Source organism: Lissotriton vulgaris, chromosome 10 (assembly GCF_964263255.1).
Source record: "Lissotriton vulgaris chromosome 10, aLisVul1.2, whole genome shotgun sequence".
NCBI lineage: Eukaryota > Metazoa > Chordata > Amphibia > Caudata > Salamandridae > Lissotriton > Lissotriton vulgaris.
Window position 1 is genome coordinate 888,527,661 of NC_141698.1, and position 25,145 is coordinate 888,552,805.

Consider the following 25,145-nt stretch of genomic DNA (forward strand, 5'->3'; position numbering starts at 1 on the left):
AATCGACTACAAAGCATCCAAAACGCCTCAGCACGACTGATCCTCGATGTACCACGACACGGCCACATCACCCCCGACTTGAGAAACCTTCACTGGCTCCCCGTCAACAAGAGGATATCCTTCAAGCTCCTCATCCACGTACACAAGGCACTCCACAAGACCGGCCCAGCCTACCTCAACAGACGGCTCTCCTTCTACACCCCCAACCTCCAGCTATGCTCCGCCGACCTCTCACTCGCCACCGTCCCGCGCATCCGAAGAACAACCACCGACGGGAGATCCTTCTCCCACCTCGCCGCCAAGACATGGAACACCCTCCCACTGAGCCTTCGACAGACCCAAGACCTACTAACCTTTAGGAGGACACTAAAGACCTGGTTGTTCGAACAGTAGTGGCCCCAACTTCCCCCCCCCCCCCCAGCGCCTTGAGACCCTCGCGGGTATGTAGTGCGCTTAACAAATGACTGATTAATTGATTGGTTAAAATTGCGGAGGCGTGCCGTGATGCCTGGTGCTCCCAGTTACACCTGTCTACGTATCCTGTCCTGCCAGCAACTTGAATGGACTCAGTAGAGTTGTTGTTTTGTTATTTTGTTCTCTTCCAAAGGTTGGGCTTGTTGTCCCATTTTTATAAAGGTTGGGAGGGATGTAGTGACCAGATGGTCACATTCTAGTGTTTAGAAGTGATGTGCTTCCACCAGCCACTCCCTGAGGGCTGGCATCCACACTCACCCCACACCCATCCATTACAGGTGTCACAGGACAAGTTACCCTGCTAATAAAAGTGGCCGGGCACACATGCCCTGGGCCAGTCCCATAAATTAAACCACTGTCTCAGTTTGGTCATTTGTAGTCTATGGGGGCCTAGGGCCCGACCCGTTAAAATTGTGACATAGCACGCCCATCCCGTTGGCTTTTTCTGTGTAGCCTGGTGTCTCCTTAATTTCTTGGGGCCCATTTGATAGTTCCAGATTTTAAGAACTGTGCTCCGTCCGCGGCACTATCGGGTTTGGCATTTTTTGTAGCCATTTATTTTTCTTGTCCTTTATTTTTCTTGTTCTCAATAGTGAGTTCAATGTCGGTAGCAGTGCCTGCTGTGGATGGGAACGCTATGTCTGTTTCAGCATGTCTTTTGGTCATTGCTACCTCTGATTGGTCGTGGGAAATGTGCGTGAGTCATGTATACTAGACAAATTCAACGAGAGACCTGATGCCCTGTAAAAGGTATCAGCCAGCCCCAGATGTTTGCTCTTCTGCAAAAGAGTGCTTCAACATACTGTGTGCAAGTAGTTTTGTTTCTGTTGTGTCACCACCAATGCTTTTCACTTTTAGTGAGCAGGTGGGCCTCTGGAGTGGACGTTGTACTTCCCGTCTGCACTCAGAAGTCAGTATCCTTTAACAAGCAGGGCACCCATAGTGGTGTGGGCTGGTAGCAGACTTGGACTGTAGGAGCCACAGCATTAACTTGTTTTTTGAAGGTGGCTTCTGTGTCCAGGGTGTATTGGTCAGTTCCACTGGGGCTGGGATCACCGTGCCATGCTTGCATTGTGTGTGTGTGTCCATAATGCAGTTCTTCTATTTGTGAGGGGGCCATACTCTGTGGAGACCTTTGCTCTTCCATTTTTTGTGGGTATGGGAATCTTGTACTCCATTTGCCTTCTTCACCTACTTTATATTTGTGCAGGTGAGAACAGATTGCATTGCTCTTGTCTATGCTGTACCTGTACTCTGTTTGAGTGAATGATGCCCAGCTGCTGATTGCACATGTTATGAATTATGCTCCCTGTGCTGTACACGCCTTGTGTACATGAGAAGCTTTCAGTGCAGCTCTTTACGCTCCACTTGCTCTGTGTGCCTGTATTTGTGTTGTGCGTGCACGTGCAACTTGCACTGCTGGTGCCCGTGCTGTGCCTACCTGTTCGGTGGGCAAGGCACACGTGTGCTCCAGCCTCCCAGGTGGTACATGTTGTTTTTGTCTCATTAAGGCATGTTTTTAAGTGCCTACCAAGGTGTACGCAAACAAAAAATACGGATCTCTTCATTAAGATTTTTTGTTTTTGTCAATGATTTGTAAACGTACTGTCATTGATTGAAACGTTATTTTTCTCAGCTTGCTTTGATAATACAAATTTACAGCTCCCGACGTACATATTTTCATGTGCATCTTTGCTCACTAAATGTGTAATTTGTGTAATGATGGTAAGTGAACCTTGACCTTTATTCCTCACGATATGCTACTAATGACAGCACAGGAATACCGGCTGAGCCACAGGAACTGCTGTCCATGATGCCACGCTGCCTGTTCAATGAACTCCGATGCTTTTCTCGTTTTTGGGCTGCAGGTCAATCATGGCAGCAAATACGTCATATTTAAAACTGTAAAGTGTTCATTTGATAGCTATTGAAATTGATGTGCCCTGTGAATCAGACTAGGATGCTTTGGAGCCGTATTGTTCACCTTCATTGATGTTTACTAATCGCAGGTGCCATTATGTGTTTGCAGTTTCACAGGACTCCTAATATATGTACTTAACCTCACTTTCCAGTGAGAGTCTCCACCTGCTAGATTGTCATGGAAGGATGCCTGTGTCCCAAATTCTTGTACCAAACGCGCCCTATTTAAATACGGTTTGTTTTGTCTCAACGCTCTGGAAAGTGCCTTGTTTTCTCAGCACTTCGGTGTGCTGCTCGCTCTGTCATCACCACGCTTTAATGATGTAACACGACCTGTGCTCCATATTCTGTCTTTTGCTTTACTTCACCTTTTTACATTATCACTTCGCAAGATAACTGTGAAGGCATGTGAGTTACTCTGCTTTTTGTTTTTTTTTCTGTTCTCCTAGGCGTAGTAGATGCTGCAGTCGATGCAGCGCCCAAAGCAGGTGTGTTTGTACATTGCATGGCTGATTTTCAATTGGGTGACTGATTTCCTGAACATGGAATTTCTAAATCAAGGGTGATGCGGCCTTAGCTTGCTGGTCTTGCACTAACTCTTAACTAACATGCAGCTTTCACGTCACTTGCGCACTTTCTTCTTCTGCTGGTAGCCAAATTCTTACAACGCGCATTGAATGGACATGCAGATTCATAAATAACCATCATCTTAGCCACCAGCAATAATGAGTTTACCACGCAGTGACCGTTTCTTTAATACCTGTGTTGTTGCTGTGATTAACTTTGATGTCATTGACATGAATTTTTCAATCTCTTGACTAGACTGTGCTTGTTCATTGACAGAACCCACTGCCTTTGCTGTAGCAAACTAGAATCAATCAAAGCTAATTTAAGATGATGGTCGCAGAAGAATCTTGTGTGTTGCAATGAACTTTGCAGTTAGCAACTGGTGGTTGTTCTTTCTTACATCATTCTTTGTGATGGATCTTTCCTTTTTAAGACCTAGTCCTGGTGAAAGTTTACAGTATTTGCAATGCAGGGTGGCATTTATGTAGATCTTCATGAAAAGGTAACTGGTGGGTAGCGGGTTAACCAGTTACCTGCTTGGGATAAGCAGAATGATTATTTTCCATGACTGTATGACATTATTTTATGATTTTTTTCTGGTATTATTGTATAGCTTTCTCCTGCAGCATCAGCCTTGTATAAATTACTTGCCAATCACCATGGAAAACAAAATGGAGATTTTACCACATGCTAATCTTACATGTTTAGAAAAGTACGGTTCCTGTCCTTTCTTTGTTCTGTGGTTATCTCAAGAGTTCTTGTGTGCAGCCAAAACTTTATTAGCTTTTCAACTTGCCAGTAAACCTCTATGCCTACGAATGTTCGAGTATATGGTCCCTAAAAATGCACTCTATTAAATTGGAGAGGGTGCAATTAACCCTCTGTGGTCCGTCTGTGTAATATTTCCATTCTTTATGCCCACATTCCAGTAAAGATCTACAGCCTGTTCGATAGACTGCATTTCTAGTGGACACCTATTCACACAGATTTACAACGTGTGTAAATTGTCTCTTGGTGCAGACTGGAATTTTACACATTGTAGTGCTGCAGCAAGAATTCCAGGCAAAGACGTTATTTATCCAGAAAAGCGCCAACCCTTCCTCCCAGCATTAGTTTATTTTCTGGTTGATTCCAAACTTGCTTCATTCATTAATTCAGTTTCTCTTCCAACATCATCGGTGCATGGTAGAACGCTCGAACAAAAGATCTTGGGAACATTGAACTGCTTTTTGTCATTTATGAAGGCAAAGGCATTAAAGATGCATTTATTTTCTTAACGCTGCTTTGATTCGGATGTCTTACTAGCTCCTGCTGGTATTTAGCATTTTATACATTTTAGGTTTGATTGGATTACTATCGAGTTGAATTGTACTCATACCTACATTTTGAAGTTCTACATTCTGCAGGCAGTGTAAGTGACAGATGTACGTGTCAAACACGCCCATATTCTGTATTTGGTAAAAGCAACAATGCAATCCAGGATTTGCAGGTTATGCACACGATACAACGCTCTGAATTAATGCTGTGTTGGTATTGGCGTGTAAGCATGTGACTCGCTCTCAGGACTAGCGGATAGAAGGCTAGTTGCAGCACAAGCTTTCTGTTACTCTTCAGAGGCATTGGAGGCTTTTAGCAATGAGGGTGGTCGAGGAGGGTTTATACCGTAATCTCTGGCAGTGGGGAAACCCTGAAGGTTTTCTAAGAAGGGAGCTAAGTGTGGTCTCATAGTCTGCTAACGAGAAGGCGCTAGTTTTACTAACTTACCTTGGAGAAGCAAGTGTTGGTCATTGGCCTGTGGGGATAGGCGGGCGAGGAATAGGTCACAGTTCCTTAAAACAGCCTGTGGCCCAATGCAGGGTCACTTTTGGGCCTCCCACAGTTTACCTACCCTTTTATCTGTTCGCCTACCAATGTATCCCTACTATGTTCCTCCTCTCTACAAAGTATTCCATCATTCTCCATAACATTTTAGCGTCTTCAGTCTCTATAGCCACACATTACTTCTGTTTGCACCTTATGTTGTTACATAAACCATGGAAGTCCTTATTCCATTTGTGGAAACATTGCACCGTTAAAGCAGGCAGCCTACAAAATGTCCATAACTGTACAGCAAAATGGGAAATGCCAAATAAGACCTGATGAGGCCATTAAGTCACTCATGCTGACACGTACAACAGATGCAACTGAACTTTATAAGAACCCCTGGAATCTGCGTAAAGCCACCTGTCCATCATACATCCCATCGACATGCGCATACATTAAAATACTATCTGCTGTAAACCCCTTTGTCACAGACTAAAGACTAATACAATCGATAGATCAGGGATGTAGCAGCATGTCAAAGTCCAAACAAAGTCAACATACATCTTGAAAAATGTGATAAAATCTTATGCAAACTGGAAGAATTGTTCACCAGTCTCGGATATAGATCTGGAATAGTTGCCCTGGATTAACAGAGGCTTCAGGTCGAGACGTCTGGTTGTACAAGAAGAATAAAACTAGTAGAAAATTGCTGTTGGACAAATATTGGTGACTTTTCCCCGTCCTTCCCATTATACATGCCCCAAATTGTGGTACTTGTTCCATCTTCCTTTGCAAGCCATCCATTAAACACTTGAAACATGAACGACCATCATGTTATCAATTGAGTACTTTATCTTGCATATCGAAAAAACCTTGACTTTCTTTTTAATAGCTCGGTTCCAGGCATCGCACCCTAAAAAAAGTTTCAATCATAATCTTACCAAAAACATCACAGCTGCTAAACTAGTACAAACAGATCAAACCTTGGATTAATCACATCCAATCAATAAAGCAATAAAGCTTTATTCGATCATGTCAAAATCATAAAAGCACATACAAATATAAATGGATACATAGACCTAATAAAAAAATGTTAAACAATCACACACCACGTGAAAATCCAACAATTCATGCAATTTGAAAGGCAAAGTTCAGATTTTAAATACATTTAAAACATAGGTGATTTCCTATGTCATAATGCAAGCTTCTCAAAAAAGAGCACACACTAAAACAGACTAAAGGTGAACAAAGGTGTTGGAGAACTAATAATGCAGGGTTACACCTCAGCAGCTCCATATTCCATGAAGGAAGAATTAACATTTTTTTAGCAAATGGCGATTAACAATGACAGAAAAAATTTAAGTGTAGAAGGCATTGTTCCGAGTGCTCATTACAAGGACAAATCTCAACAACCCCGGAGCCATACTGCCCCAATGTGAAGCATAAATGACTTATGATTACCCACATTGTAGATCTGGTTAAAAAAGAAGGTCTTTGATAGTGAGCACCAAGTCCAAATACTGCTCATAGCGATGATTGGTTCAAGCAGCTCCACAGCCTCCTTTTCCTACTGCCTTAAGGCCAAAAAGTTCATTTTCAACCAACGACTATCTTTAGCAAATATAAAATATACTCTTGGGATTAAAAAAATTCGACGGTCTACCTAAATTGATGCAGGTGTGCTGTATATTAAAAAAATCCATTGAATTTGAAGACTCGACTAACAGGATAGACAATCCTCATTGATTCCCTGTTGAAGTTGGCTTGCGGATTTGACCATATCAAACACTGACAATAGCGGTGCCAAATTAATATTTTCTTCAACAAAAGATCAGCCAATCTCCTCATGAATTGCAATGACAGGACAACTGGCTGGCAGGCCTAGGCTATGTCTGTATATTCCATTTTTCTCAAGTTGTAGGGACCTCGTGATTTTATAACCCCAGATACCAGAAGCATAAGTTATAAATGCCCTCTCAAAGTACCCATCCATAGTGCTCTATCTTTCAGCCCTTGGGTATGTGGCACTCAATTTGTATTTAACCATAAGTAGAAGAACAAGGGTCTAAGTGATCGCTCAAATTGGAGGGCACAAATGGTGACTAGTAGGTCTAACAAGCACAACTATATTCAGTAAAGCTTCAAGGAAACTGATGAAACAGATAGGCAAAATAAAACGTGGTGACTAACTGGCACAAAAAAAGGAGAATCAGCAAACCACAAGGGGGGCCCAGTCCAGCCACCTTCCGTCGAAGACGGCCCACCCTTGGCTCAGGCGCATTCTCTCTCCAGTGGCAGCACTGTAGAGAGCTGATAAGAGACCTCTCTGCTGGTGGTTATGGATTCAAAGCCCTCGAGTGCCAAACTGTCCAGATAACTCCACACAGACCTAGCTGTAGCTACTCCCTGCTATAACCACCAGGTTTCACTGACATTTTAGTCCTAGGACATCACAGATATTGAAGCTTTGGACATTAAGGAATCAGAGGAGGGTCTTAACAGTAAGACCTACAACGTGAAGGAACATGGTGAAAAAAGAAGACTTTTTAGACAGGATGCCCTGAGAATAACAAAGGAAGGACCGAGCTCCATGATAAACTCGGACCAGACCGAGTTAAGGGCACAGGATCTAAAAAGCTTAAAGAGAATTGAAATCAAAGACTGGTTCAAGACAGTGACTGCATTGTGGTGGGTTGTGGAAAAAGAACCCAGACAGAGGTTTTAAACTGCGACAAGGAACAAATGATGAGATGTTCCAAGTTTGAAATTTTTTATGCGGCACAAAAGCATTCAAACCACAGAATGTGAACGTTTTTTACATAAGACTAAACATCATAAAGAAACTAGTACCATTATCTCATGAAGGCCTATCTATTTCTGCAGTTTTATATAATGCAACTCAAACCTGTCACTGTACCAGAACACAGTAATTGAAGCATGTGTACATGCAAAAGGATTTCCTCATTCACATGGGGTCATGTCCTCGTACATGTGAAGGAACGCCCTCATCTAAATATACGTCCCGTATAGTAGCTTCCTTACATTCAGAATTATGGAAGGGGCAAGATGTCTGCTTCTGTAATAACAGTGAAAATCTCAGGAAGGCATATGGGTTAGAACAACGTTTACAGAAGGGAATATGGTTCCATTAAACTGGACACTATTATTTAGTGCTTCTTCCAGTCTTCCTCCTGAAATCTTTTACTCTTGTGAGAATTCGCTTTAGATAATGATGATGTGGGTAGGGACATCCAGTCCTTGATTTAAACCATTGGTTGCAGATGTGGCCCACCTGGAATTTTTGGGCATCAAACTTATGCTTTTATCATCAGATTTTGGCCAAAAGAGAGAAAGGAAGAAAAAGGAGGAGCAGGAAGAAAAATTAAGGAAAACCATGCCAAACAGAGAACAAAAATGAAAAAAAACTTGCAAGAGTGAGATAAACAGACAGGGACTGTCTTGTTGTAGATTAAAGATGCCTGAGTTGGAACCAAGTCTAGACAGCCTTGGTATTCACTAATCCCTGCATTAAGCAGCAATGGCAACAGGCTTCTGAGAAAAACGTTGGGTCCTGGCATGTATTCATTTACAAATTAAGCACTGGGAATATCCATTAGAAAAATAAGGTCCTTAAATTGGGTACCTTTTTATGATGGATTATCTGGCCTGATCATAACATCTCCTGTCAGTTTTTGAAAGACCTATTTTTGAAAATGTTTATGTATCTTTGATTTTGTTAAGTCTTGGTCTCTGATACAATAGCATTACGTGAAATTAAGATGCGGGCAGCTCCCTTATGGATAAAAATTTAATTTCTCATGGTTCTGATGACGCCTCTCCAGAACTCTTTAATGCCCCTATTTTTTATTGTTTATTGCAAGACGTGGGTCCCTTGCTCACTTTACCACTGGATTTAAGTTAACCTGGCTGAAGAGAAGTGTTACTCCGAAACCAGTCCCAGGATGCTTGTTTCCGGTTCAGGGAGGACCTGGCTTGGCATTTCAGGCTGGACTGTTCACATAGGTCACAGGGTCAAGACTGATTTACATATGGCGGGGTCTTAACTGGGGTTGGCAAAGTGAGCTAAAGAACGATGATGGATTCAACCCAGATCTGTGACATAACATAACCCTCCAGCATCAGTTATCAGTCCAAACGTTGGGTGCCAGTGCCCGCCCTCAGCTTGGGATCTCGTAGTGCATTTTGATGCACTCTATCAGCCCCACTGTCCTTCTGGTGGCCCTGCACGAGTAACATTGTAGAAGCTGAATTAAGAAATAATACCACACATACGACTCTCTATCAGCACAAAAGATAGCAAGGTTTATTGGAGACAAACAAACAGTAACATGCAGCACGGAGACATCAGCAAACTCACTGAATGTCCAAAGAGGTGACATGTCTGACAGTTTTTATAGGCCCAAACCACAAAGGATGTAGCATCATAACATACGTAGTACAAATTAAACATAGTTCATTTTACCAATTAACAAAGGCCTAAGCAGCGCTTTACCATTTAAGGTCCGAAACATACTGTTGCTGACCACATGTCCCAAGTAGGCAGTTTTTGGGACTTTCCACTGTAATACAAGATATCAGTCTGGTACAATTCCAGTTAATAATTGCAACATAATAGTAATGACCAGAAATATTGTGAGATTAGATATGCTGAAACGTTTGTGTCTAAGCGAGCATCTTCCTTTGTCACTTATCTTGTTTCGAGCAAGCCTTGCGTTACTAAATCCATTTCTCTGAAGCCATGGAAAAGTGCAAGCATCTTGTGCAGTGATTTTCATGTCAACTTAACAGGGCCTAGAAGCTTACTGCATTTGGTATCATAAAGAAAGATGGCTTCTACAACAGCTAACAAACCCCCTCCCACCCCCCCAACTCCCCAACACCCTCAAAACCGCCTCCCTTCTCACCCCCAGGCTGATACTGCAACTCAGCTATGTTCGGACAGTGGTCGGTTCAACCATATAGTAGGGGCGGAATAGCTCACGTACCCAGCATGTGCACTATGGGGTGAGATAATTATCATGGCAGCCTTACCTAAAGAAACCCGCAGCGCAATAAGGCAGTCCTGGATTCATTCACCTGCTAACGTGTCCATTCCCCTCCAAGTCATCCGCAGCGTCATCAGTCGGGTGTTGCAACAGGTCCACCAATGCCACCCACGCCCCTGCCATCGTTTTTTCATTCCCAGGGCGATGGGCCATCTGCAATCAAAAGGTCCCCTCGCATTCCGCCCACTTCACCAGCTCCCTTTTCCTTCGTGTCACACTGGGTCCATTTTTCTGTGTCCAATAACTAGTAAGTTCTTGTTTGGCCAACACCAGTCCTAGATCAATAAACTTATTAGTAACTTTAGTCCGGGCGGTATGGGGGAACCAGTGCAGTAAGCAATCACCTGGTGTCAATGCTGTTTCTCTCTCCGTCACAGCCGTCAGTCCAGTCGTCACCCTCCAGAGTTCTCCCAACTGCGGACAATCCCAGAACAACAGTCGATAAACCCTGCACCCTCTAAATGACATCTGAGGCATGCAGTCCGGGCCCCGAAGTATTCATTGATTGAGACTTGTTGCCATCATCAGGCAGACTCTTCTTGATCACATCAAAAAACCACTTACTTCAGATAAGATGTAATTGCTGCACTAATGACTGCAGCAGAAGCACAACATTCTCTACTCCGACCCCATAGGTCAGTTGGTTAGAGACTAAAAATACATCATTCCTCTTTATCTGACTCTTTACTGTTGTTCTAAACTCTCCAGCGAGCACATTGTGGCTGATTTTAACCTCGATCTCATCTAAGTGCACACCTCCAGTGGGTCCTATGTATGCGGTGTATTGTTTCCTGTTGTTAAGTACAGAAAATTGCTCTATAACTTCTGTACAAGCAAAGGCCACCTGGCATGCTTCTAGTGGCCATCCACTCACTCTCAAGATGCTCATCGGATTTTGTCAAATGTGTTGCAGCATCTAGCATTCTTCCCCCACCCCAACGTTTCCTCTCACCTCAAGCACCCACTTTCTTATATCCACACAGTCATTCACTTGCTACTGAGATACTGCTAAGCAGCATACATATTGTTACCTCTAACAATGCACCTTATTCGCTTACACTTTCTACGTATTGACCATCCTTTCATTAGCATTTGACGGGTAGAAAGTGAACACCATGCCCATGGCTTTCACTAACTTTTTCCCCATATCATATTGTGCACTACCATAGTCCAATCCATCGTAGGGTACACAGCACCAACAATATGATTCGGCTTTGCACACTGCTTTTAAATCGCACCCGCCTCGTTGCTATAGGGGAAATTATGTATTTGTTTAGTAAAAACAGTTTACTGAATCAAATACAGGTTTGTCAAAAAGAAAATATTAAATTATTATATAGCACAGAGGAGCTGCCCTAAATGTTTTTACCCTGGTTGCCACATTGGACTTATTATTAAATGACGCTAGGAATATGTCACATTCAGTGAAGCATCTGATGTAGCAAATTTGTTTTGCTTGCTGAATCAGTTTTTGAAAGCAAATTCTTACTTGTAGTATTTGCATATCTTGACGGGAAGAGAGGTAGGCAGAGTCGTTTTCCAAAAATGTCTATCTGAGAAGTTTGCTGCGAATAAACTGAGATGTGTGCATCCCTTTTTTAAAATGGCTTTGTAGATGATATTCTGCTTAATTGACCCGTGCTTCAATTGGTGTCAACATCCCTTGCAATATGTTTCTTTGAAGTTTAGAATCATGCATCCCTTGGTAGTGCCCACTCTCATTATGTTCTTCTTCGCTTGCTGTCAATTCAGACGAACAAACACCGGCTGCAATTAGTTTATTGTAGCCCTAAATCACATTGTTTTTGCAGTTTTTTTTGCTTTTTAACAGGAGTAACGTCCACTTTTTCAACCATAGTTCAGGACTCTGTCCTTTTTCACTGGCTGATTATCTTCTAATGTGTACTTTGGACGTTTCTTATGATTTGGCCGGATGTTAGAGATGCTGTGCATCTTATAAGCTCACTCTACCTACAGCTATTCTTTCAACTTTTAAGTCAGGTGTGTGGCGAATTCCTAGGCATAGAGGTTTTCAGCAAGTCCTCTGAAACAGGCTGCGATATATTTCGCAGTATCCTTTGAAATTGATTTCCCAATAATCCGTCCTTTATGGATGCAATACTTTGACAATGTTTTCTAATAGACACATTTCTTACCTTTTATACCAAACAGAATTGCTTGAAGAGACTGAAAAGCTAATGAAGGAGAAAATTGAGGTCCAGCGACAAGCGGAGAAAGAACATGAGGATCTACAGAAGCAGCTGAAAATCCTGGAATCTGACTTAGAGGAGCAAGTTAACCGGTACATTGAGTTGGAACAGGAAAGAAATGAGGACATCGCAGACTTAAGACAGAAGAATCAGGCCTTGGAGAAGCAGCTGGATAAAACACGAAGGTTTTTAGATGTAAGTGAAAAAAAGAGGGACTGAAATATTTTTGCTGTCTATTACGTTGCATCTAATGACCTACCCATGCTCCTTTTTTGCATCTTGATAAATATAAAGTGTGAGTAATATATATGTTGGAGGAGTATGTATTACTGACTTTTATATACCTCATCATTCCTTAGCACCATCTATAGCTAAGATTAGAGCAGGCAAAACAAATTCAGAACAGAATTAGGAGGGCAGTAGATTGTTTTTCACAATTACCTCAATTTACTGGGGTTTAGCTCAATTCAGAACTTTAGTTGGAGGAAATAGCATATTTGAGAAAAGTAGAGAGCAAAGCTACAGATTCCTCATTTATGAATCTGTATGTAATTAAAGTGAGTTTGTACAGCCACAGAGTTCTCTGCCCTGCCTTTGGTCTGGTCAATAAAACATGATCTCTACCCCTAACCGCTGGTCATTAGAAGATGTGTCTTTGCCAACTAAGACCATGCTCGGTGAGTTTATTTTAAGCTTCAGCAGTAATTGTAGAGCTTGTACATGACAACAGTAGTATGTTGTTATCTGTTACTGTTTTCCTTTTAGAGTGTTGATTTAGAACATAAATTAATACCTTCATTCAGATTTAAATATATGGGCCACTCACAGGCACTCAACTGTGATAGGTCTGATTGTAATTTTTTTTAAATTAAGCAGCTCTGGGACAAAAGTTAAATGTTTGTCCAGAGGCTATTACTACTGGTTCTACAGGAGATCACGTACACTGCAATCGTAGCAAAATATTGTAATTGGATATAAGCATTGTTGTAGGGATAGCACCTTGTCCTGAAAGGATTAACCATTTATGTTCAGCTATGTTGTGCACAATTGAATATTCATAGAGTCTTTGACATAGCCTTGCATTCCCAGATATATCTGTAAATTGTCTAGTACTGTTGATTGATCAAACGTATATGTACATTTTACGAAGTTAGAGTGGGGCACAGTTGGGATGGGTTGCACAGTAAATATACATGTGATTTTTTCTAATTTTAGATTTTCTATGACCCTTATGATTTATCCTTACTTCAATACAGCGTTGGTCCAGTGGAGCAGCTGTTGTCCCTCAGATCAGTTACAAATCTGAATAGGTATCAACCTTAAGTTGAATGGCCCACACAGAACAAGTGAGTTTGAATTCAAATGGCTATTGCTGTCTGAGAATTAAAGGGGGGAGATTGAGGTTCTTCTGTTTTTGCAGCAAAGCAAAATAAAAATCAAGTCATTCATTTTTTGTTTCTGGTGACATAGTTTTAATGTTTTGCTTGTTTAGCCCTACCGGATTATCTTCTGATGAGAGTATGTGCTGAAGATGGCATATTATTTTAATATGTGGTGAGAACAGAAAGATGGATCAATCAAATTGAAGAATATATACTTAAACTCAAAGACTCGGACACTACATCAAAATCACTCTACACCGAAATCTACTACTGGTATACTGTCTATAGCTGTAATATATAGGAACAATCTTCCTTTTTATTTACAAGTTAAAGTCGTGGAGCCTTGAAAAATATTTAGTTTGGCTAAGTAACAAGCAAACAGCAAAACCAGATTGCAGAACTAGAATGAAATGAAATAATCCCACTTTTACAGGTATATATTCCACCTTTTGAGACACTTATTTGCTTTCCTTGAAGTCCCCCTCATTACTTTGATGAATTCAGGATTAATCCTGCAATAGATTTTGTAAAAGATAAATCACATCCAGTAAACGGTATGGTATACTTTGGTAGGGAGTGTACGTTTCTTGTATGTTATTGGACTAACCAAAGACCTTTGATTTCGAAGCAAACATCCTCTATGGGCTGTGTAGAGTTGAATATATATTAATGCCTTAGGTAGTTGTTTTTGTGGCCAATGCATCAATTTAACATTTTTAATTCTATATATGAACTTTTTAAATGTGGAAAGTGTTTTATCAGATATGGTGTAATTCATGCAGGTAGGTTTCTTCATTGGTTGATCTGTAGACAAATCTACATACTCCAGAATTACTTTTGGTCAGCTATTTATCTTCAAGCTTTAGGCTGGATATTTACTAGAAACAGACAGAGAAGACTTTTGGCCAATATATTTGGAGAGTCGGACTGTAAATGGACAAACCATTTGTCTCCATTCTTTTTTTTTTTTAAATCAGGCGGATGGCAGGGTGTTATGATGAAAGGAGGAGTTCTAGTAGTCGAGGTTAGGTTATAGATTAATAGATGTATTTTTCTTAGATGTGAAGATGGTTATCTAGTAAGTTCAGTAGTACACTTGTAATCAGCCCCACCAGGAGCAGCCTCCCTGCTGCTCAGCCCATGATCCAACTGACACTCCATCTCACAGCAATCCACATATTCCATTAAATCACCATCCACATCAACATTCTACACATCACATTCACACTGGCTGAGCAGCAGAGGCAGAGAAACAGGGAAGATGCATAGTATCAAAACGGAGATATAACACAGGGTTTACTTACATTCCACCCTTACACTGTTTTATGAGGCAAGTATTCAATAAATGTTGAATGTTTTTCTTTTGAGGTCACGCCATAGAGCCAGCTACCTTACAAGTGGGGAATGACTACTCACCAACATGCACCTCTCCTTCTAATTTACCTAAGGCTTAACACTCAGTCATATAAGGTAGCACACTTGGAGATCTGACAGTGAACATATTTCAACTCTTTGTTAGAAACAGGGGTCTCTAGTTGGCAGTGGCTTGCACCGTGTTCAAGTAGGGACCCTTCCTTCTAGTGAGATAAGGGAATTACACACCTAGATTTCCTCTTCTCATCCTCTTGGTAGCTTGGCATGAGCAGACAGGCTTATCTTAGAGGCAATGTGTAGAGCATTTGTACATAACACACACAGTGACACAGTTAAATACTACAAATTGACACTACACAAGTTTTTTTAAAAAAAAGAATCTTTATCAAAACCAAACCAAACCAAAATGACAAAACTCCAACATGCACAAATCAAAATATGACTTTTAAAATGTTTCAAGCAATTCTCCTCTAGCCCCCTCTAAACTCTAAATCTCTAGATGTTCCCAATTGAAAGTTACTCATGTAAAATGTTACAAGGCAGCTCCAATTAGAGCCTATGGGAGAGCTAGTCCTTGCAATAGTGAAAGACGAAATACACAGTATTTCACTATCAGGACATGTAAAACACACGAGTATATGTCTTACCTTTCACATAGACCATACCCTGCCAATGGGGTACTTTGGACCCCTCAATGTAAGAAAGGGGAAGGTTAGGGCTTGGCAAGTGGGTGTACTTGCCAGGTCGATATGGCAGTTGAAAAGTGCACATGAAGACACTGCATTGGCAGGTCTGAGTCCCATTTGAAAGGCTACTTGGGTGGGTGTCACAACCCATGCTGCAGGCCTTCTAGTAGCATTTGATTTACAGGCCCTTGTCACACACAGTGCAGTTTACTAGGTAGGGGCTTACCAGTAAATCAGATATGCCAATCATGGATATCCAATCATAATCACCATTCACGCAGAGCATATGCTCTCTAGCATTGATCAGCAGTGGTACAGCGCCTAGAGTCCTAAAGCCAACAAAAACAGGTCAGAAAAAAATATAAGGCAAAAGGCAAAAAGTTTGGGGATAAACCTGCCAAAAGGGCCAGGTCTAACGCTCTTCATGATTATATAAGGGATTTACAAGGGTGGAATATTGTTTGCAGTGTAGTGCCCAGAAGAGCAGTTTGATCTTTAAGATTAATCCTTCCATATGTCTCACTTATTCAAAAATGAGAAGAGTATAATTAGTTTGAATTAATTTAAAGTGGTAATGGAGTTGTTGGATAAACTAGTCAAGGAACATGACTCGTCCAGATTTGTATTGAATGAGCCCACAAACTATAACACCTGATACACGAAATATAGAAGGAGCATCACATGTTCACTGTACCCATATGCACAGTGTGAGTGCCGGTGCTGGTGATAGGCATACTAGGTTGCAAAATACTTATTGTGGGCCTACCAAGAACATTTTGGAGTCTTACAGCTGGCTTATTGCTTACTATTGGTTGGCTTTACTGACACTTTCATTTGTTTACTTCTTAATCAGCGACTTACCTCGTCCCAGTTTGTCCACCTTTTTTGTATCTCCCTGGAGCATAGCCTCTCAACCATCTCACCTATTGGCTGGCTTCTGTCCTCCACCTCACCTCTTTAAAGAAATCTACCTCACAATGCATTAACCATCCACAAACCAACTACCTCTCCTATAACTTGTTGACCTTATTTTTGTCTTTGAATCCTGTGCAACTCTCCGCTTGCTTTTGGCTAGGCTCCTGCTACAGAAATGCATACATATGTACTGCTCACTTTGAGAGTAATAATATCTTTGTTAGCAAAAGCACTACAGCTCTCCCTCGTGTACTTCTGCCCTCTTGTATTCCCTGATGCTGTCTCCCGCTTGTTGAAAGTTCTGTTCCTTGCGTTTCTCTCCTGCCAAACTGCCTCTCTTCCCTATGGACGGTGTTCTTGTCTTGCTCGTGTACTTCTCTTTCTACACCCCGTTGCTCTGCCTTCTTTTGCTGCTTTTCTTCCTCACCACTCTCATTGCTTTCCCCCAGCAGCTCATCAGTAGCCCGCCGTGCCCACCGTCCTTTCTTTTTTATTTTTTAAACAGTTTTCGTTTTTGAGGGTGAGGGAAGCACCCAACAGCAAATAGCTTGTAGCCCCCCAGCTTTTAAATATAAGTATTTTAACACTACTTCTTTTTAAGTTTTTTTATTTATTGGTCCTACTCTGATCAGCAATGTTTTTTTAAATGGCGCTGCCACTACGTCACACTGCATCTTTTGACCATGCTGTAGAGAGAGCTAGTTTCACATTGACTGGGAATGGCATAACTACCACTTCCTATCTTAGAATCCATTGACATTTCATAAATAGGTGAATCGATACTACTGGCATCTCACAGTAATCAAACCCCATTAGTGAGTTTGCTGTGATACACTCTGGGTGGTTAGTTGGGCCAGTTAATGAAGTTAAGAGTGAGACTGTGCTTATGGATTCGCAAGAACATTGAGTCTTAACATTGTAGTATGATAATGTTGGTATACCTGAAAAGAGAACACTGTTTGGGCCCTTTTCACCAATGATATTTCTTTGGTTAATCCCTACAGAATTATTATCTACAAATGCAACCTGTTAAATCCTGGTAACAAGTTGCCTCCACATTTTGCTACCCCTTTCTCAAAACTCACTAGGATAGCATAGGGCAAGTTCGGAAATGATCCCATATGTCCCGAGAAATGCCCTCTAACTTTGGCATGTAATGTTGGCGCACAGACAAGTTGACCATAGCATAGGATGAGCGAGGTTTCCTAATCAACTGGAACCGCATCTGTTTGACATTTTTTACATTGTACTAGTCTACTTGTATCATAAATATAATTTCTGACACTACTGGGTACAATTTTAACAACTTATGAACCCTCTAAGGAGTAATTCATACTACAGCGAAGCTGGGAAGAGCTTAGGATGAGCCCGCCAAGCAACGTATTTGCTGGCAAATAGCAACCCCTATGATAAAGCATTTCATTGTGGCTTGACAGACCCATGCCCTACTAAGGGATAACCCTAGACTCTGTATATCTTTGTGATCACTGATCATAGACCATAGCTTTTCATGAGAGGAGCCCAGCCTGATTTGTATTTGTATTCCACTGAAGACCTTCTTGCTCTCGGATACGTCACTCTTGCAAAAGCACCTTATTCAGTGAAAGACTCTGCTTCTCTGACCCGTGGTTGCAACCTTAGAGACACATTAATTGTCAAAGGGCCCCATTGTTCACAATATTGACTTGTGAACTGCTGTTCTACGTTGATTGCTAGCTTGGTTTGTATCGTATAAATACCAATACATGCATAGGCTGACAAGTCTTGGTCAATTGGTTTTGTCTGTGCATTATTACTGCAAACAGTGAATTGCATAAGAGGATCGATAACTTTTCTTAAACTGGTATTTTTTAGAAACTGTCAGTGGGCAGCAAAAGAAAGATGAAGGGAAAGTTCGACCTTCACATCTGAGCCTGTCTTTTTCATTTGGAGTGACTTACTTAAACAGTAAATACTGATGGAAATGCCTTTATCTCTCTAAACCAGTGGTCATTTCTCTTGAATGATTCAAATCCACTGTTAACTAATTACTCTGTGCTGTCATAGCCCGGAATAAGGCCATATGCAAATCAATCTGGTCTTAACTCCAAAATGGACATTGAACAGGAACCTTTTTTGTGAGGTTCCAGCTGTACCTTTCATTTTTGGGGCACCACTTTGCTGATTTACATATGGGTTACTTCCTGATTGAAAAAACGCAGAGGTGCATTAAGAAACTATGAAAATTCCCTTGAAAATTTGTAATGGCCTTTGTGTTGTGGGTACTAGGGCTGAGTAATATTTGTGGGTTGACAGCATGGCCCAGACTGTGGATTTTGCAACAGCACAATGTGATTTGAAACACTATCACTTTATCTCATAGCCCCCTTTTCAGAATGGTTTTACTTTTGTTATTTCCTGTGGCTCAAAATATATTTTGTATATTTTTTCAGCTGGTTTGACGTTTGCTTTAAGGCTCTGAAGTGGAATCCTGTCTGGCCATTATTACTCTTAATTTGCTTAACCCCTTTCTTAACAAATAATTGAAAAGAGAGACATTTCTTGCTATAGTGTTTGAATTGTGTGCAGATAAAAGCTAACTGTAGCTTGGGGACGAACAATAGCAAATTAATTTCGTAATGTATTATAAGTTTGGTACTTTAAGACCACAAAGTTGAATTTGTATTTTACATCCACGCTCACAGTGCATACACTTCAAAGTTTGCTCACTGGTCCTGAATAGGAAAGCTGAAAGGTTGGCTCAGTCACATGCTATTCAGTAAATTTGCCTCTAGCCATTGTCTACATTTAGATTATTTTTACTGAGAGATTACTTCTTTCCCTACTAAAAAAGACAACAAAACAGTGCAGTAACAGCGGAAATTGGTTGGGGTATGCTAAGGAACTAGTGCAGCAATAGTTGCTGGCAGCAATCTTAAGCAGTTTAAATATTTCAATGCATCTTCGGTTTACCATACTTTTTGAATTTGCAGGAGCAAGCAGTGGATAGGGAGCATGAAAGAGATGTGTTCCAACAAGAGATACAGAAATTAGAGCAACTACTTAAAATTCCACAGAGGCAGCAGCCAGTAAATGACGACCAAACTAGAGAGGTAAGATGCTTGGAACAGTACAGTTGTGATTCATCCAAATGTGATGTGGGCAAATAATATGTGAATACACGTTATAATGTTTTCCCATGGGTCATTCTCTTTCATCTAATTATTTTTTTAAACTGAGCTTTGTGTGAAAAGTTAGAAACAGGAACACTGCTGAGAGATTGACAGTGTTGATTGTCCAGCTGTGCATTGGTCATATCTGTCCCTTTTTCTTTTTCCCTACCTTGGTTCATTTACTACCTATTGGTTGGTGCTCTAAGTGGAATATTCCCCTGCCAGTATTCCGGAGTTGGTTTGTACTGTGCCCAAAGTTTGACACATACTGGACCGTGATTCTTTGCACATTTGCACATTGGACTGGGTTCAACTGTTCTCCAGTGTAGTTACAGTTTGTGATTACTGTTCGAGACTGCACCAAGATGCGGTGACTCTGGTTTTCTATTAAGGTAGGAGAAGTTGTGCCAGCATTCGGTTGTTCCATAATAATGTAAGTGGTCCCAGTGGGAGTAGACTTGATGCAGGAACTTTTGTTCCTTTCTCCCTGTGCAAGAGGGTAAGAGAAAAGGGGGGACTGCTCCCTTTGTCTAGCATGGTGCTATTCTAGCTCTGGTGTGGACAATGCTGAGTTCTACCACCACCCTATACAATGGAAGTCGGTGGTGTGTCACCATGGACATGACTTCCCCTTGGATGGCATCAGAGAGGTCCTTGGTACCACTGGCATAACTATGGTGCTGGTAGTGCATTTCACATTGAGTCTGGGGCCACTTCTGTGACTGGTCAAGTGGATATCTGTGGAACTATGGAGCCATGCTACTGCAAAATAGATTGTCAAGTCAGAACTTGTGCAGGCGCCCAAAGGTTGCATCGTTTTTGGAGTAACACTCAGGCTGATGGCTATTTGGGGGGAGAGGCCATAGTAAATGCTGGTAAAACAGGTTCTTTTCCTGATGTTAGTGCTGGTGTCTAAAAGCTGCCCTCTATAGAGGGGCCTGATATTCAGTGCGGCCCATCTCTAATTTGTTGTATTCCATACAATGGCTAACAGCCTTAGTTGGGCTGCAGAAAACTATCTTTGATCCACTTTAGGTTTGGTTGTTCACACCTTTGTTTTGCTATGTGGGTATGCCATGTCACGTGGGTATGACGTTTGCGATGTGAGCATGTCAATTTCTGGGTAATATGCAAACTTCATGCTAGACTATGCCTTATTGCTAAAGAGGATTTTGGAGAGAGGCTTATTTGTAGTATTTTACCCTCCAGGGATATGAATTGTCCCTTGAGCATCACAGGGCCTCTTTGTGAAACACAAGAAAATATTGATAACTTTAGGGTGGGATGGGAAAGGGATATGTCACTGGCCGGTTGATCGGTATGGGTGGTGGGGGTACGTGGTATGGCTAGGTTTAGGTTTCTCAGTTTTGTGAGTATTACATTTGTGCTGGACAGACATTTCACTCAGAACAGTGTTGAGGCATGTGCAGTAAAATTGAAGGAGCATAATCCTTTAGTCCTGTGGATATGCCATGGGCTCCTCCCAATAAATTTGCTCCTGTGTCTGTACTGCACATCTTATTTCATCTTAGCATGCATGGCGAGATAGGCCTCCCACATAGTTATACTTGATTTAAAAGGCAGTTTCACTATGTGCAATGCCCCAGAAAGTCATCTGACTCAACTCACGGAAGGCTAGGAATTTCATTGCTTGGACTTTCCTAGCTAGACTAGGAGACATTGTGTCAGTGTCCTATCACTTCAAGAGACCCACTTGGCCACACATAATGTACAACTAGTAGGAACTGTGGATCTGACATATTTCATGCGATGTAATCGTCTTATTCCTGGGGCACTGCAATAGGAAAGCATAATAAGATATGCTTTATAGTTGATAGCCTTGGGAAGGATGGTGGGGCTAGAGAAATTTATTTCTCTGGCACTCTTCTAGGCTATAAAACTCTATTTGTTAACAGTTCTTTCCCTAATGCAGCTCAAGACACACCTATGTGGTAAACTTGATAGGATGGGTTTCCTGCCCAGCCTGCAACACATTGTTAAGTGTGCAGATGCATAAGCTGGCTTCAGGTACATCCCATCACCAAAGACTGGTCCTATGTTATGCTGACAGTGTAGCCCAGAGGCTGACAGCTCTGTTGTGACTTCAGTCCCCAGCTCAAAATTATCAGAATGGTCCAAATACATGGAATATTTGAATGAAACGGAGGACTCTTATTGTGCATTGATTGTATAGGCAACTACGCCTACAGATATCTGGTCCGGCCTCTCAGTATAGTTCCTAAAGGATAGCTCAGGAACTGCTGAATGTGAAAGATGTGCTGCTTGCTTACTAGGATCTAATTTATGTATGATCTAAGAGTTCTGTCGCATCATGTGTATTACTTTGTTTATACAGAAGAAAGTATTAGTATGTTTTGAAAAAGTTTCACTACATTCATAAATTAAGTACATACAAAAGATGTTGCTTGCATTTGAAACCCTGATTTATCCAGTATTGGATTTTTCATAGATTCACATGCTTGAATCATCCCGCCATTGAGGTGGGAGTCTCACAAAAATGTTATAATAGCAGTAAATAATATTATAATAGGATATAATGCACTGAGCAATCACTGCAGTAGCCAATCGTATAATTTTGTAACAAGAATGAAAGTTGAAATATGTTATGTTAAAAAATGTATATAGCGCACGAATACCAGTGGTGTCTTGGTGCTAGCAAACCGAGAAGCAAACAGAAGCATTAGTCAAAGAATAGCCAAGTCTCGGTTGCTTTTCTGCCTCCCACCACAAATCTTCTACCATCCCAGCGTGCTTTGAAGAATCTCTGAGAGAGTATCACTTTTGCCTCTCTACGTAATTTCTTCATGGGCATACCAAGGTATAGCCCATTACAGTAGTCCAGTTTAGAAAGGACTAGGGAAGTGACTACCGTTTCCTGCTTTCTGTTAGGATCAGAGGTAGGGGTTTCTTAATTTCTTTAAGCAGAAAGTAACTTGATGACGAAGCTGCCTTAACTTGAGCTTCAAACTCCAGTCTCTGGTTTATCATCACACCCAAGTTTTTTACTTTGGAGGCTGGGATAGGTGCTGTTCCTAGGATATCTGGCCACCAAATCCGGGACCAGGAGGGGGAAATTGCTGAACAGAATCACCTCTGTTTTCCCAGAATTTAGCTTGAGGCAGTGCAAGCTCATCCATGAGCTGACTGTTGTCATTCAGTCCCTAAATCTATTTACTGGTGGTGCTTTATTTTTGCTGATGGTTACCACAATTTGGGTGTCATCCGCGTACGATATTAAGGCCATTCCAAAAGATCTGATGAGAGCTGCCAGTTCCGAAACATATACATTAAATAGTGTAGAACTTGAAGAAGAACCCTGTGGGACCCCACATGGGAGTGTAAAAGATGGGGAGGTGAAATTACCCAACGCGACAGATTGTGTCCTATGCACTAAAAAAAAGACCAATGAGAGTGCCTTTCCAGAAATACCAAAGAAATAAAAATAAAATTTGCAGCTTTTTATGGTCTACCGTGTCGAAGGCCTCCGACAAGTCAAGCAGGACAAGTGCCGCAGCGCACCCCATGTCTAATACTGTTCTTATTTCATCAGTTGCCTTTGCTGTTTTAGTGCTATGTTCTGCCCTGAATCCAAATTCGCCTCATCCAGCAAGTTGTGTTCACGTAAATATGAAGTAAGCTGGTTTTTCATGACCTTTTCAGCAAGTTTGGCTGGAACTGGAAGGCGTGATATGGGCCTATAGTTGCCTAGGTCTAGTGCATCCAGGTTGGCTTTTTTCAAAAGAGGTAAAATTGAGGCTCTCTTCCATATAGCGGGGAAGACCCCTTCGGAGAACATGGAATTAAAAATGACAGTTAGGCTAGTTCCAAGGATTTCCGGGGCTTGTTTGAATATCAAAAGAGAGAATTGATCGTGGGGTGAGCCTGATCTTATTTTTGAGATAAGAGCAACTCTCTTGTCAACAGTTACTGCTTTGAATTCTGCAAGGATGGGGGCAGTTGAGTGTGAGACACTTGATGTGTTGTGATTATACGAGTTTGCCTTATTGCCAAAGGTGGTGAAGATTTGCTTCACTTTATTTAGGAAGTGCTGAGCGAGTGCATTACAGAATTCCTGAGAGTGTTTGCACTCCTTTCTTTCAGGAGAGTAGAAAGTTTGGTTACCACCCGAAAGAGCTCTTTGGAAGAATTTTCTGCCTCCTTGATTTGTTTTGGTCCTTTGGTGAATAATTGTGTAAGCTGGAAATGAAGTTGGTTGTTATCTACCTGTTTCCAGTTACGGTATGAACCAGCTATCTGGTTGGGTTGCCTAGGTTGGTCCTTGAACGATTTATCAAGCTCGAAAATAATAGCACTATGATCGGTCCATCTTAATGGTAGGATTTGTTTTATCTTGAGTGCATTATTCGCTAGAAAAAATCCCATTCAGAGTATGGCCAGCCAGATGTGTAGGGCCTTTGACCCTTTGATTTTGCCCAGCAAGTGTCATGTATCAAGGAATGAGAGTGTGTTTAGGTCAATGTCCACGTCTCAATGAAAATTGAAGTCACCTAGTATTGCGAATTTGTTCTCCAGCGCACACGTTTCAAGTAGTGTGTTAAGGAAAGCCAGGAACAAATTTTTCCACCAATCAGACGACAGCACCCTCTAGAATTCTCCAAAGAGAGGCAGGTCCATCAGATTTTCAAGCACAAATGACAAGAGTATTTATAAGTAAATAAGGGAAGCCTCTCGGGGAGGAGGGTGGGTCACATGTGAATCTATGAAAGATACCATTACTGGATTACTGAAGGTACATATAAGTAACTCGTTTTCTTATCCAGTATTGGATCTTTCACAGATTCACATGCTGAATCAGAATAGCAAGTTATAACAAAACACAATGATTATAATATGAATTTTAGAGGATGGTGGGCAATCATAAAGATCATTTAGGCCTGTAGCAAATTTATAAAACAAACAAACAAAGCATAGCAGTGCTATGTCAACATAATGCAAATGGAACAAAGTAAAGCAAACTCCTCCAAGATAAAGGCTTACCTTATTACATCCTTATGGGTAGCCAAATCCAAGCAGTAATGCAGCGTAAATGTATGCACACTTTGCCATGTCGCTGCGCTACATATTTGACCAATGGCACTCCCGCAAACAAAGCTGTAGAGGATGATACTGCTCTCGTGGAATGAGCTTTAGGCTTGATAGTGAGCAGCTTGCCAGCTTTAGCATGGCAGAAGTGGATGGCTTTCGCAATCCACCGAGCAATAGTTGCCTTCGTCATTAAAAGATACCAATACTAGATAGCTGAAGTTACAGGTAAGTAACTTGTTGTATTGCTTTTTTATGTATACTCTTTGGTCACGTGAGAACATTTTAATTGCTGATTTACTGACTATTTTGTTTAGGAAGTGTATGCTTTGATGTCCTAGCCTTTCATAAAGAGACAATGCTATTCCCTAACCACTCTCGAGTTTTATGGTTTGTTTTCCTGTCATGCTAATATTGTTATGTATATGTACTGTTCTTTTCCAACAAAGTAGTTTGTGCATACATAGCCTTTAAAGCAGTGAAATACTGGCTTTTTGTAAAAGTTCTTACAAAGCATTATTTTGCTGTGTGT

General features: G+C 41.3%; 1 protein-coding gene across 3 annotated transcripts in view; it reads left to right on the plus strand.

Annotated features, from left to right (window-relative positions):
- AKAP9 (A-kinase anchoring protein 9) overlaps nucleotides 1-25,145 on the plus strand; it is a 1,796,561-nt gene that overhangs the window by 1,358,915 nt on the left and 412,501 nt on the right. For all 3 annotated transcript variants that reach the window (XM_086941844.1, XM_086941845.1, XM_086941846.1), the window contains 3 exons: nucleotides 2,844-2,882; nucleotides 12,003-12,235; nucleotides 19,370-19,489. In XM_086941844.1, coding sequence (XP_086797970.1) covers nucleotides 2,844-2,882; nucleotides 12,003-12,235; nucleotides 19,370-19,489 — 392 coding nt within the window. The remainder of the gene's footprint in view (nucleotides 1-2,843; nucleotides 2,883-12,002; nucleotides 12,236-19,369; nucleotides 19,490-25,145) is intronic.